At 45.8% G+C, this 13827-nt stretch overlaps 1 protein-coding gene across 1 annotated transcript; it reads left to right on the forward strand.

Moving 5' to 3' along the window:
- Positions 1-973: 973 nt before the first annotated feature.
- STYXL2 (serine/threonine/tyrosine interacting like 2) lies at positions 974-12680 on the forward strand. The gene is made up of 6 exons (XM_050898299.1): positions 974-992; positions 1759-1891; positions 4440-4534; positions 5444-5675; positions 6435-6652; positions 8832-12680. Exons 2-6 carry the CDS (start codon positions 1779-1781, stop codon positions 11672-11674), a joined length of 3501 nt encoding a protein of 1166 aa, XP_050754256.1. The 5' UTR covers positions 974-992; positions 1759-1778; the 3' UTR covers positions 11675-12680.
- Positions 12681-13827: the final 1147 nt, after the last annotated feature.

Genomic DNA, 13827 nt, shown 5'->3' on the forward strand with positions numbered 1-13827 from the left:
ACCAGTACCCCCAAGTCCTTCTCCGCAGGGCTGCTCTGAATCCATTCATCCCCCAGCCTGTACTGATATTGGGGATTGCCCTGACCCAGGTGTAGGACCTTGCACTTGGCCTTATTGAACTTCATGAGGTTCGCAGGGGCCCAGTCCTCAAGCCTGTCAGTGTTCTTCTGGATGGCATGCCTTCCCTCTACCAAATCAGCTGCACCACTCAGCTTGGTGTCATCCATAAAATTTCTGAGGGTGGACTCAGTCCCACTGTCTGTCATTAATAAAGATATTGAACAGTACTGGTCCCAATACCTAACCCTGAGGGACACCACTTGTTGCTGATCTCCATTTGGACACTGAGCCATTGACTGTAACTGGATGCAGCCATGCAGCCAATTCCTTATCCATTGAATAGTCCATCCATCAAATCCATCTCTCTCCAATTTAGAGGTAAGAATGTTGTGGGGGACCGTATCAAAGACCTTACCGAAATCTGGGCAGTTGACAGGTAGCTTGCTTATAGTAAGCTTGGAGTGGCTCATCCTGCACTGCATTTCCCAAGCACATCAGAGGTCATACCAGCATTTCAAGTTGCACCTGGTGGGATCCCACTTGCCTGGAGTCTCCCTGCAGGCGGAGGTCCAGCCTCACTGGCTCTGGGCTCTTCTCTGGGCTCCTCCTGCAACTGGGAAATGTCAGAGGATCCAGCCCACAGCAGGGAAGGAGTTAAGTGCTTGACCAGCTGCTGCCTATGAGGCACTGAATTCTTTCCCCGTGCAATCCAGCAGCCAGCGTCAGGACAACGCTATATTTAGAAAGCTGATAAAGGTTTGGTGCCGACAGTTGTCCTGCCCCTTGATGAAGAAGCCGCAGAGAGAGCGAGAGGCGGCAGCTGATTTCTCTCCCCCCAGTACCGTTCCCTGCCAGGTTTCCTGCCCTCTTCACTGGACTCCTTTGCCGTGCCTCCGGCAGGGACCCCCGGCGGAGTCGTCCAGGCACAGGGGGTAAGTGCCCTTTCCTCGCTCCCCTGCCTCCGCCTCGCTGCCCCGTGAGCGGCAGCCGCTCCTCAGCCCCGTCGGTGGCACGTGGCTGCGGTCTTCCCGCCTGAGGCCGGCTGCTGGGGCCCTTTGGAGCCGCTGCCGGCTGTTGTGGCACGGCGAGGCAGGCGTCGCTCTGGCCAGACCCAGGGAAGCGTCGGCTGCTGTGTTTTTGTGCTCCTAACCGAGCTATGGCCCCCTCGCTCTCCCGTACCCAGGGCGGGCACGGCAGCCTTCCCACAAAGGATTACAAGGACAAAGTCCTGAGGCTTAAAGCGCATTCGGCCTTGAGCTTCAGGAGCGTTTCATTTTGGGGAGGCAAGGTCTCATGTTTCTTGCCCCTGATGCTCCTTCTAGTCCAGCTCAGAGCTGGCTGTGTACAGCTCCTTCCAGCCACCATGCACGGGCTGAGCTGGCCAGGGGGGGTATAGAGTTTCTGCCCCACCACCCCTTCCTTCCTGGCCTTCCTGCACGCTTACTCACAGGCAAGAAGGGCATCGGCACTCGCTGGTCAGCAGCCAGGGAGTTGCACGAGGCCCCGGGAACGGCAGGCACCCTGGCAGTGGAGCCAGCGCGGCTGGCTTGCGGCAAGGGCTGCTCACAGGGCTGTGGGAGCAAGATGTGGGAGCCCCTTCTGCCGTACCCCCCCTGCCACTGCCACCCCACGGCCAGGGGATGACCTCCCACACAGACCTCTGTAATGGCCCTCCCTCCTGCCGTGCTCCCCTTGTAGCGGATCCTCTCACAGCTGCCATGGCCAGCGGCAGAGATTCGGACAGCGAGCAGGCGGTGCCCGATGAGGAGGACGAGGGACTGGACGTGAAGGCCGTGCAGGCCCGCTATCTCCGCAGCCCTTCACCCACCCGGTGAGTATGCTTGCTGCAGGCACTGCCATGGCCTCCTGGTAGCACGTGGTAGATCAGCTTGCCTTCCCTCCTCTTCTGCCGCCTCCTCTCCACACAGGCACTTGCATCAAGCGTGGAGCCCAGGGCTTCCCTCCCCTCCATGAGGCGGGGGTTAGCATGTCAGCAGGGAGAGAGACTGCAGAGACAGGACTCCTGCGCTAATTAATCCATCCCGCTGAGAGTATATGCGCACACAGAGGGGATAAATTGCAGAAAGCATTACTACGGGGTGGTATCGTTGCTCTTCCCTGTCTCATCCTCTCACGTCCACCCCCATGCTGAAACTTCCGATCCGGATTTCAACTCTTCCCAAATTCAGCCCTGTCTTTCTGTCCATTATAAGGACCTGTGAATTTTTTAATGTTGATATTAGCCTTTCCCAGCCCCAGAAAGACTGAGGGTCTTTGGATTTGGGTTTGGTTCAGACCCATCTTTAGCTACAGGCTTCAGGCACTGAACAGGAGGCTGTCACAGTGCAAGCAGAAATTGAGTTACTTCAAGCAAAACAAGCATCATTAGATGCGTTTTCTCCTAAAACAAGGAAAAATACATCCCTTTGTACTCTTTTCCTAAAGCAAAATGCTCTGCAGGGCTTTCTGTACACTTTGAGATGCTTTAGCTGAAGGCAGGGAGTAGGGATCGAGTTTGAAAAGAACCTGCCCCAGTGGCCCTCAACAAGTAGGAGGTTATGAAATGTTTCCCATTAACTGTGGGGCACTGCAGAAAAATGAAGACAGAGTGCCTATTTCACTTAACTGCATGCATTTAAAAATTGTTTAGGAAGTTCACTGAGCTCACATAAAGTAAAATTATGTATTGAACTTGATAAATCACTCTCCTACTGCTCATCAGTCACTCAAAATAAACAGAAGTGCCTCTCCAGTTTATTCCCTTCCCTTCCCTTCCCTTCCCTTCCCTTCCCTTCCCTTCCCTTCCCTTCCCTTCCCTTCCCTTCCCTTCCCTTCCCTTCCCTTCCCTTCCCTTCCCTTCCCTTCCCTTCCCTTCCCTTCCCTTCCCTTCCCTATTTTTTTCCTTCTTTTTTTTTTTGCTGTCAATGCCAAAAGCAATGATGAAAATGACAAGGTCCTTCCCAACCAGAATGAGGCCCTTGAAGCATCCAGGCTTGGACAGTTCTGCACCTGTATGTTTCATGGATGCTTGGGGCAGCTACAGGTAAAACATGTTGAGGCTGTGGTGGCAGATTATTACCAACTGTTATCTTTTTATTGAGCTTGGAGGCAACCTTTACAGCAAAAGGAATTGAAGGCAGGGCATAGCTGCAAATTTGTGTCAGCTCCTGTAAATGAGACTGAGACTCCCCTTGCTCATCTCATAAACTCCTTTGAAGAGCTAGAAAAGGATTACTTTCAGTCACGGTTGACAAGTGCTGGAACCCAACTAAATGACCTAGACGAGCCCATTAAGTGGTTTCCGATGGCTGTGCTCTCCATTTTGATTCTGGAGAATGAAAGCAGTTTAGCCCTCCAGACACTTTGCTGCACCCTGACTGCACATTAATCACCCTCCCTCTCCTGCTTTAATTAAACAAAACCAAACAGCGTGTTGCAAGTACTGCAAGCCTGCACTGCCCGATAGCTTCTGTGATGGCAGCAAACTTGTCCTAATGATCTGTACCATCTATTTGGAAGGAAATGTAGAGGGTGTGCATCAGGGAAAAAGCTCTCTAAAATATTTTGTTAAGATGATCTAAATAAGAAGAGAAGATTTGCTTGGACTGTACAGGTGGACCCAGATGGAAATATATTTGTTTTCAAGATTGTGGCCCTTTTTTGCTTAACAAAAACTTACGTAAATCATGCTGTGTGTCAAAGAACACCCCGCAAAGGTGTTTGTGGGTTTCATAGTTGTTTCTGACCTGCAGTTAGACAACACTATGTGAGTGGAGAGATTGACAACAGATTCATGCTATGGAGTGACCGATGTACTGAGTACTGAGGGAGAGATTCACAGGCTTCAGTCTTAATGCTTGCATTGCAGCTTGTGATAACTCAAAGGATGCTTGTAGGCAATTAGCTAACAGAAAAAAAAACCAAGAGTTTTCTAGTATAATCTGTTTTGAATTGTTCGATAGATTCTAATTAGGATGATGTTTACGTCTGTCTGTCTAAGTGAGAGCTACTTGTGAGACTATTTCTTGTGATCCATCCCCCTCCCACTCTCAAACCAGACACTGATCTCTACCCAAAAACTCCTCCACCAGTCCATTCTCTTGCACTCCCAGCCCACTGCAGCTCCTCCCCATGGGACCTGTCTACATCCTGCAAACACTGGATACCAAGGGATATTTGTAGGGTGTAGCACCATGCTGGAGAGCAGGGTGGGGGTGAGGGGTGGGAGAAGAGCTGGGGCTTCCCTTCTACCATCAAAGGATCCTCACTGCTCCCGTTCGCTGCTGCTCTCTTCTGGAATGGGTGAAAAGGGCTAAAGTCCTGGAGATGGTATCCCAGTGGAGGGCATTTGCCTAATAGGCAGTGTGGTTGGTTGGCAGGTATTCAGTGATATCGGACACTGATACAGAGAGCATCTTCATGGAGCCAATCCATCTGTCATCTGCTGTGGCTGCCAAACAAATAATCAATGAAGGTAAGAGGAGGAAGGGTAAAAGAACTATGTAAGTAATAGAGAGTTGAGTTGCACTTGTTTTGCCTTTCTCATCCAGAGATCTTAAAATGATAAAAAAGCCTTTATGAGAAAACCCCACCTGAGGCACAGGTGAAAACCACAAAGAAATAACAATTTACAGAAAGATTTGGTGACTTCCTTTGAAGTTGTGCACTGTATCTGTGGCAGAATCATGTACCACAGTGGTGAATACAGTTTGATTGCTGGTTGCTCGCTGCAACGAACTGAATAGAACAGAACAGAACAGAACGGAATAGACTAGACTAGACTATTTCAGTTGAAAGGGACCTACAATGATCATCTAGTCCAACTGCCTGACCGCTTCAGGGCTGACCAAAAGCTAAAGCATGTTATTAAAGGCATTGTCCAAATGCCTCTGAAACACTGACAGGGATGGGGCATCGACCACCTCTCTAGGAAGCCTGCTCCAGTGTTTGACCACCCTCTCGGTAAAGAAATGCTTTCTAATGTCCAGCCTAAACCTCCCCTGGCACAGCTTTGAACCGTTCCCACGCGTCCTGTCACTGGATCCCAGGGAGAAGAGATCAGCACCTCCCTCTCCACTTCCCCTCCTCAGGAAGCTGCAGAGAGCGACTGCATTCTTCTGGGGCTAGAATGAGCGTGCCCTTAACTCCCAGGCCTCTGGACAGTGTGGGTCTCTGGACTGAGAGGACTGGAATATGTTCTTCCCATTACTAACTACCTTGAGGCTACTAGATAAGCATGTACGTGCACACATTGCAGACAGGATGGTGTGATGTTACTGAGGAAAAAAGCAAGCCACAAGGCTTGTCCCAGGAACAAAGAATGACAGGTCATATATTTGCGTTGTTTTTACATGCTTTTAGTTACATTGTCAGTTTATTCCAGAACTGAAGACAAAGGACACCAAGGTAGATTCAGTGTGTCCCAAGATGTTAGAGTCTGCGCAGCAGCTGATGGTGGAAGACCTGTACAACCGAGTTAAGGAAAAGATTGATGACACCAGCTTGTTTAACACGCCGTGTGTGATGGACTTGCAGAGGGCACTTGTGAAGGACAGGCTGGAGACCCCCAGGGATGCTGTGGATGAAGTCTGGCCTAATGTGTTCATAGCAGAAAAGTGAGTGTCAGCTTTTGTCATCAAGTTGCACAAGATTCCCAGTGAAGGGTCAGATGGAACCATTGAAGGCATAACATGTATTACATGCATCTAATACCTTTCATCCCTAGAGAGCCCCAAAGTGTTTTTCAGAATATGCTCACAAAGATCTCTGTGCGCTGAAAAGTAAATACTTCTGGAATAGAATCAGCAGCTTTCCTATGCTATTTTGATGCTTCAACAATTTAGGAGAGGAAAAGGCAAATGAGCCCAAATTACACTGTTCTGATTGGAATTTGGCCCTGAAATTGGGACTAAAGTCTTTGTTATGTAAAAGAGAGTTAAAAAAGAAATGCCATAGCAAATATCGAGTGGAAATGGTTAGGTCTTCTGTACCATGGCTCAGCTGTCTGAGACACCTGTGCGAGTGACCAGACAGAATTAGAAGGGGATATAGTGTAAGGCATCAATTACAGAGTGATAAAAACTGAGAAATAAGTAAACAGCCTGAACCTAGGATGGCAGCATGAGTTTAAAATCAAGCTGGAGTGGAAACTGAGCATGCAGCTCTACTGGTGAGTGCAGGTTTCTCATTTGCTTTTCCCAGTGAGCATTGGAAAGAAATACCTGTAGAACTCTCAAGGGACATTAAGGTCTGAGCGGAGCCGCGTGTTGGATGAGTAACACAGACTGGGAGCTCTGTAGACCTTGTAGCAGACAGCTTCTTTCCTACCCAAAATAGGAGCACTGATATCTAACATCTTTTTTTCTTTTCTGAAGAAGCGTTGCGGTGAACAAAAGCCGTTTGAAGAGACTGGGGATCACGCATGTCTTGAACGCAGCTCATGGTACAGGTGTATACACAGGACCAGGTTTCTACAATGGTCTGAATATCCAGTACCTGGGAATTGAAGTGGATGATTTTCCAGATATGGATATCTCCAGACACTTCCGCCCAGCTGCAGAGTTCCTTGACGAAGCACTGCTGACTTACAGGGGTAAGAGGAGAAGATTACAGTGGTTCCAGAGTGCTTGGGAATTCATGGGTGGAAGCGTTACTCTGATAAACAGCCGATGCCACATTTGTAATTGGGTAGAAGGCAGATACTTTGTTCTCTGCATCCAGTTACAGTGAACACTTCTTGCCCATTTCTGCCATGCCTCTGTCAAAACAGGAGGGGGGAAAACTAGTGAGAGGAGGCAGCCCAGCAGCCCCTGCTGCAAGCCCCATGTCTTCTGACTCAAACTGCCTGCGAGCCACCTCCCTCAGCTGCTTTGAAAGTACCCTGCTATCGCAAAGAGGTGAAGCCCTGCTCCAATAAATACATTTTTTTATATTGATATTATATAATACTATATATGTTGATATATTCCTGTACACTGCGAGTTTCAGTTTTGCCAGGATGTTTACTACAAAAGAACAGGCTGATTTACTAGAACAATCCAAACAGCTGGGTTCAACCCCTGGATGTCTACACCCAGGCTACTGTATAATTTCCTGGACTCCAATTCCATGGCAGCTGTTATTCTATGGACCTCCAGTGCATACTGGCCATTTTGTTGCCGCTTCAGTGGACAGTTAGAAATATCTTTCTGGAATTCAATATGAAAATTAACACCACAATCAGTGATATTACTGGTATTCTTCATATATGTATTCAATGCATTTAATTTTTGTAGAGAGACAACAGGTTCCCTCCTAGTAGAAGTGACAGTAAGAAAAGTGAGAAGTTTTGTTAGTACACAAGAAAAGTTGAGCCAATTTTAGTAGCTCACCAACAACAACACGAGGCGGGACACTCTACCCATCTATGTTCTTCCTCATAACTCCCATTGCTACCCTTGGCATAGTACAGACGCTTACTGCTGCTGGCATTCATCGACTCTTCAACTCACTAACCCAGCAAAAATGACAGCCCAGCAGGTAAGGGACGGTTTTCCATTGGGTTAGTGAGCTGAACTGGCTCATTAAAGGGCCCGGTGAGTACCAGAGCCAACACAGGAAAAGGATGCATGGAGACAGAGGAGTCTTGAAAGAAAGCAGAGGAATGATATCTTCCCCTTTTGGTGAGCTGTTAGGCTTTACTGGCTGTTAAAACAATCGAAAGGCAACTGAGACTTTTGATACTAAGACAGGTGTAAAAGACACTTCTTCGGGATGGTAGGAATAGGTACATTAGGTAAATACTTGCAGTAACATATCAGCAGTCAGAAAGGTGGTGTTTAAACTGGCTTCATTAAGTTTCAGTGCAAACAGTTTGATTAAACTGGAGTTTATCACACATTTAGAAACAGTAATTTCAGTCATTTGCAGGCTAGCAAAGCCTCATTTACGCTCTCTTCATATTTACAAGCTTTTCTTTAACTGTAATTTGCTATAAAAGTAACTTTAAAAACCAATTCTTCTGTGCCAAAGCTTAGTTTTCTGCAAGAGGTGGTTTCTGTGTAAATGCCATGAAATAAAGCAGATCCTCAGCTTTGGTTCTAGCTCTTGCAGTCACTGTTTACAGAACGGTGGGTCCCAGTAGTTTGAAGCAGCTGTATCAGTTTGTCAGAGTCAAAATCAGCTCTCTTCTGCTAGTTGCTTTGTTCTCCTGTTCTGAGATATACTATGACTCTGGCCTCCAGGCAGTCTACACGTAACTGTTTCAGTGTACTTTGCAAAACAGCAGATCTGGATTCTGGCAAAAATATAATTAAATTAATATAAAATTGTATTTAAGTCCTATAATGTGCCTTATAAAAAATTAAGTTATTTGCTTATCCTCCAAATATACCTTTTTACATATGTGGAAACTGAAGCATGGAAAGCTTAAATGTCTTACCCTAAGTCAGCCAGCAAGTCAAGAATACTGTATCACTTGTCTTTCTAGTACCTGTTATAAGCTTTTTGATTATTTGGGGAAGTGATGTGTATAGGTGAAAATACAAATATTATTTAGATTGTTTTAAAATGTGCCTGCCCACAGCTTTTGAAACTAATGTGCTTTTTATTCATATGTATCTAGATTTTTATTAAGATAAAGCTAACAAATATTTACTGTTGGTTTCAGTGACTGAAACATGTAATCTGTCTCATTTTTAAGACTATTCAGAGAATGCTTTTGTGCTACCTATCAGAGCAACCTCTCTATGTTATTGGAAATAGCTAATTACTTTTATATTCAATATCTATAGGCAAAATCCTTGTCAGCAGTGAAATGGGAATCAGCCGCTCAGCTGTGCTGGTGGCCGCTTACCTGATGATCTACCACCATATGACCATTCTGGAGGCTCTGATGACTCTGAGAAAGAAGCGTGCCATTTACCCCAACGATGGCTTTCTGAAACAGCTAAGGGAGCTCAACGAGCAATTGTTGGAGGAACGAGAGTTGGAGCATACTGGAGATGAAGAAGTCACTCCTAGTCAAAGTCCTGTTATCCACGCAGGGACTTCTTCCCGGCTGTCTGGAGTTGGGGACTCAGAAAGCATCATGGGAGCCAAAGCCCACTCCATCACAGTAGAAGAAGAGGACACCAGCAGCCTGCTGGGTAGTCTTATGAGCTCTTCATCAGTGGGAAAAACTAGCTGGGTTTCCAAACACTCCACCCTCATCAGTGAGGAGGAAGAGGAACAGTTGTATGAGGAATGGAGGAAGAAACAAGGCCTGCCTGTGAAGGAACCAGGAGTTAACCATGGAAGAAGAACATCTCCAAAGCTTCTGGATCAGGAAGGGGAACAATCTGAGGAGGATGTGGAACAGAGGATCCATGACTGGCAGAGCAGAAATGAGAAATACCAAATGGAGGGTCCACCCAGGGAGGAGGATGGAGATTCCAGCATGGGAGGAAGACCTTACCCATCAGGTGAATTCAGTGACATTGAGAGTGTGAGCAGTTTTGAGATCCGAACCCTAAAACAACAGCTGGAAGCCAGTAGCTTTAGCAGGATGAGGCGGAGCCGCACAGGCTCTATGTCTTCAGAGAGCACTTGGGACATGTGGAACCAGAGGCTTCTGGAGATTGAGAAGGAAGCTGCTCAGAGGTATCGTTCTAAGAATAAAAATTGTGGGGAGAGACAATCCCCAGAAACAGGAAGAAAGGAGAGGGATGTGGATGAGGAGAGCGTGTTTTCAGACAGTAGCTCCTTTTACAATTTCTGCCAAAAGAACAAAGACAAGCTGACTCCTCTAGAAAGGTGGAAGGTCAAGAGAATCCAGTTTGGCTTTCACAAGAAGGATTTAGAACCATCATCATCTTCTGCACCATCTCCAGCAGAAGATGGCAGCCAGGCAGGTGGGGAGGGGACAGAAGGGAAGAGTTTGTCAGATATTAACCTGACTGCTTACCAGGCTTGGAAAACGAAGCGGCAGAAGAAGGTGGGCAGTGAAAGCAAGGAGGAATTTGTGGAGTTTGCCAAAAGTGAGGATTCTGCTTCAGCTAAAAAGAAGCAGAGGCGTGTCGAGCTCCTTGAACGTTCAAAGAAAATTTTAGAAGAAAGCCAGTCCATGTGCAGCTGGGAGACAGATAGTATGATAAGTGGGAGTATCCCACTGTCAGCCTTCTGGCCCTCAGCACCTTCTGCAAGCGGTGCCGAGGATGCAGCTTCTGCACTGAGCATGCAGACAAATCATTCATCTTTATCACTGACCAGGAGCAGCACAGGGGCAATGCAGCCTCAGATGCCAAGTATACCCCTTCCCAATCTCCCAGTTGGCCCAGGTGACACAATATCCATGGCAAGCATTCAGAACTGGATCGCTAACGTGGTCAGTGAAACCATTGCTCAAAAGCAAAATGAGATCATGATGCTGTCCCGTCCATCGTCTGCAATGGCCTTCAGTGTAATGTCAGGAGACCTTGGCAGGCGTGTAGATGACGATAAGGTTTCTCTTCTCAGTGCTCAGAGTGGCTCATCTCTTGCTACCTCTCAGCTTCGCCAGCAGGACGTGCACAGGGCTGAGTCTCAGTCTGTCCTGTCTTGCAATACCTCAGTGAGCACAAGGACAGAAAGGACTGGTTCAAACATGAAGACAACACAGACAAGCAAGCCACTGTACAGCCTCTTTGCTGATGATGTTGACCTAAAGAAACTCAGCAGGAAGGAGAAGGAGATGCAAATGGAAATGAGAGAGAAAATGTCAGATTATCAAATTGAAAAGGTGATCAGAGACAATAAACGCAGCACTTTATTTAAAAAAAAGATGACCAAAGGACAGGAAAATGAAACAGAAGATGACAGAGAGAGTACAACAAACAGCCCCAGGCGCCTCTTGCAAGCAGATCTTGACAGAACTGATACAGTCTTTGATCTGTCCAGTCAACCTGCAAACACAGGTGTGCCAAAGTCAGAGACAGAGACTGATATTACCAAGTGGCTCAGTGGCCTGAAAGCAGAAAGAGAACCACCATCATATTATGATCAAAGTGAGAAGGCTAGAGAGAAATACAGCAGATCATCCAAAGTTAGAGAGATGGATTCTGAAACATCCAGTTACAGATTCTCCAGATCCCAAAGAGAAGAGCTAGACAGCTGTTCTTCCTACGAGTCAAAAGGAGATTCACTGAGAACCATGTCAAGATTTTCCTCTGCTTCTGCAAAAGAGGACAAAAAGATGTATAAGTTCACGAGGTCAAGGGTCAGTGAGACAACAAGTTCCAGAGAAAAGAGCCCAGAGCTGCATGTTTTCAGCCGAACACCTGAACCACCCTTTGACTCTGAATCCCCTGAACCATCTACACAGAGTCGAGTTAGATCTCATCATGTGGAGGCGTGTGAAGAGGAGGCCAGGTCAGACATGTCAGAATTTGGAGCTAAGAGAAAGTTCACCCAGAGCTTTTCAAAGTCTGAAGAGGACGGGAAGAAGGAGGCAAAAGTGGAACAAAGTGAAGAAAGATTTGCATCTAGACAGTTCTCTCAGTACAGGCGAAGCATGCGTAAAGAAGAGGAAGAAGAGATGGATGATGATGCCATTATCGCTGCTTGGAGAAGCCGACTGGAAGAAACTACGGCAAAGCTCCGGCGGAGAAGGGAAGAGTGACCAAGATCAGATTATAGGAACACAAGCAGAGCCACAGAGTCCCTGAATCACTCATCATTATATTTCTGATAATCCTTTGTGGTTTGTAGGGCATTTCCTGCAGATAGTTCTCTTCTTAATCAAAAGCGATAAAGGGAAGAGGTCAAGTTTTGGAAGTGTTTGTGGTTTGTCAGAAAGAAGATGCTAGTATTAAATGATCAATGTAGGTAGGAACACAATGTTAGAAGCCATTAGGAGCCAGACGATGTTTCAGCAGCAAAAGCAAGTAATGGTGGCACCTCAGTTCAAAAGACCAATCACATCCCATTTTGGTTATTTCAATTTCCTAGTCTCGTTAAAGACTGGACATATTTTTTCTAGGATCTTTTTGATCATAAATGGAAGAAGCCAACAGCCTTTTCTAGGAACTTGAAGAATGTTCCTCTCTTAATCAGTTTTACTTTATACCACTGAGAAGATATTGCCAGGTAGGCTCCATTTTCTGCACCAGTCTTATGAATATCTACAGAAATAAGACAGTTCAGGGGAATATATGTACTATTTTACTTCACTAAGTAGCAGAAGCAAAGTGAAATACTAGAAAAAAGAAGATGCATCCTTCCTTTTAGAAGTTCAATGCAGTAATGAATGTATTCCTGTGGTACCATTGTTTTCTATTAGATGGAGTCATCTCTGCTCCAGTGTGGTTGGTTCCTGCTAATAACTTTGGGTCAACAAAGGAGAAATACAGTAATATTAACAGGCATCTAAAAATGATGTTCTGATGTAGTTAAAGAGATGGAGTTAGGGTTAGGAATAGTGTTAGGTTAGGCTAAGTTTCTGAAGTACTAACTTCAGTTTGTTTTATGTATGCACCTCAGCTAAGTCTGTGCTTTTATGTCTATAGTCAGATTGTCATGTATTAATTTTCAACATGATTGCCTTAAAAGAAAAGAGTGATACACAAACTGACCTCGTAATAAAATGATGTATAACTAAAGCATTGGTATAAGGCACCATGCACCTAAGGACAAATTGTGTGTCTGTTGAATGTGGTACTTGGAAGCTCATTTTTAGGAGATGATGGGTTTAGTTGGTGTGTTACAGTTAACGTGTTGTTTGTATCATGAGCTACAGAGCCCACTTTTCAGAGTGAGTGGAAGGAGCACAGTCTCCATGTTAATTGAGTACTCCAAGTTAAAAGCCTCGGGTCTTTCCATGCCCTGCAGAGCCTCGTGAGCTTGTGCGACAGGACCTGCCAGACCTGCCACAGCATCACTTGTGTGGCTCCTATGACACTGTGTCTTTGATGCATCAAAGCACCCAACTCTTTGTCACCAGTCAACCTCTCTCTTATAAACACCTAGGCCAGTTTCTCCTGATTTCTACTCTGGAATTATCTGTTCCCTATTCTGTACAGACTGTATTTTGAAACAACAAAACCCTCTGGCAGAGCTGAGTATAAAACAACAATGGAGGGATGATGCAGTATTGCTCTCTCACAGGAAGTTTTTCTTGTCATCTCTTCTCCCTCCCACTGCGATGCTTAGAGCTCACTATTACTATTATGCTAGTACCTCTCCCTATTTTAATTGTGTAATATAGACGGTAAGCTCCACAGGGCAAGGGCCTGGTCTTTGTCCTTGTCTGTATGACGCCACGCACATCACCAGTGCTATCTAAATACTGGTTACTGATAACAAAATGCAGCTGCCAATTTTCCTAAACTCAGAATCATTTCTCTCAACTGTAACTCACTGATTAGACATTATCCCTGCTTCTCTGAAGATAAAGATGACTCTTTGTGACAGCCAGGACTAGGGTAAATGATAGCTACTTATTGTCAGGTGAATGGAGTCTCAAAATCAGGGGATTGAACAATAATAGGGGTAGAAAAATAAGAGAAAGAACGTATTTTACTTGTGTGGGGTTTTTGGGTTTTTTTTGAGTAAACTCAGATTACATTTTTGAAGTACATAAGGAACATGGTCTTGTTAATGTTTCAGGCATCCAGAGATGCTATAAGGCTTATAATGCACTTCTACTACAATATAATACATAATACAATGCATCCCTTGTTTCTGCGTACTTCTGTGAGTTGTATTTTTTTAAAGTAGTGGAATTCCAGGCTTTGATCCACATTCTGAGATTTTATATTGTATTTCTGCAATGTG

The sequence above is a fragment of the Gymnogyps californianus genome, chromosome 1, assembly GCF_018139145.2.
Source record: "Gymnogyps californianus isolate 813 chromosome 1, ASM1813914v2, whole genome shotgun sequence".
Taxonomy (NCBI): Eukaryota; Metazoa; Chordata; class Aves; order Accipitriformes; family Cathartidae; genus Gymnogyps; species Gymnogyps californianus.

Bases quoted from the DNA above. Each gene is read 5' to 3' on its own strand.
- STYXL2 (XM_050898299.1), top strand. From the start codon at position 1,779: ATGGCCAGCGGCAGAGATTCGGACAGCGAGCAGGCGGTGCCCGATGAG. The intron at 1,892-4,439 runs GTGAGTATGCTT...GTTGGTTGGCAG, and splicing joins CGCAGCCCTTCACCCACCCG to GTATTCAGTGATATCGGACA. The intron at 4,535-5,443 runs GTAAGAGGAGGA...AGTTTATTCCAG, and splicing joins CAAACAAATAATCAATGAAG to AACTGAAGACAAAGGACACC.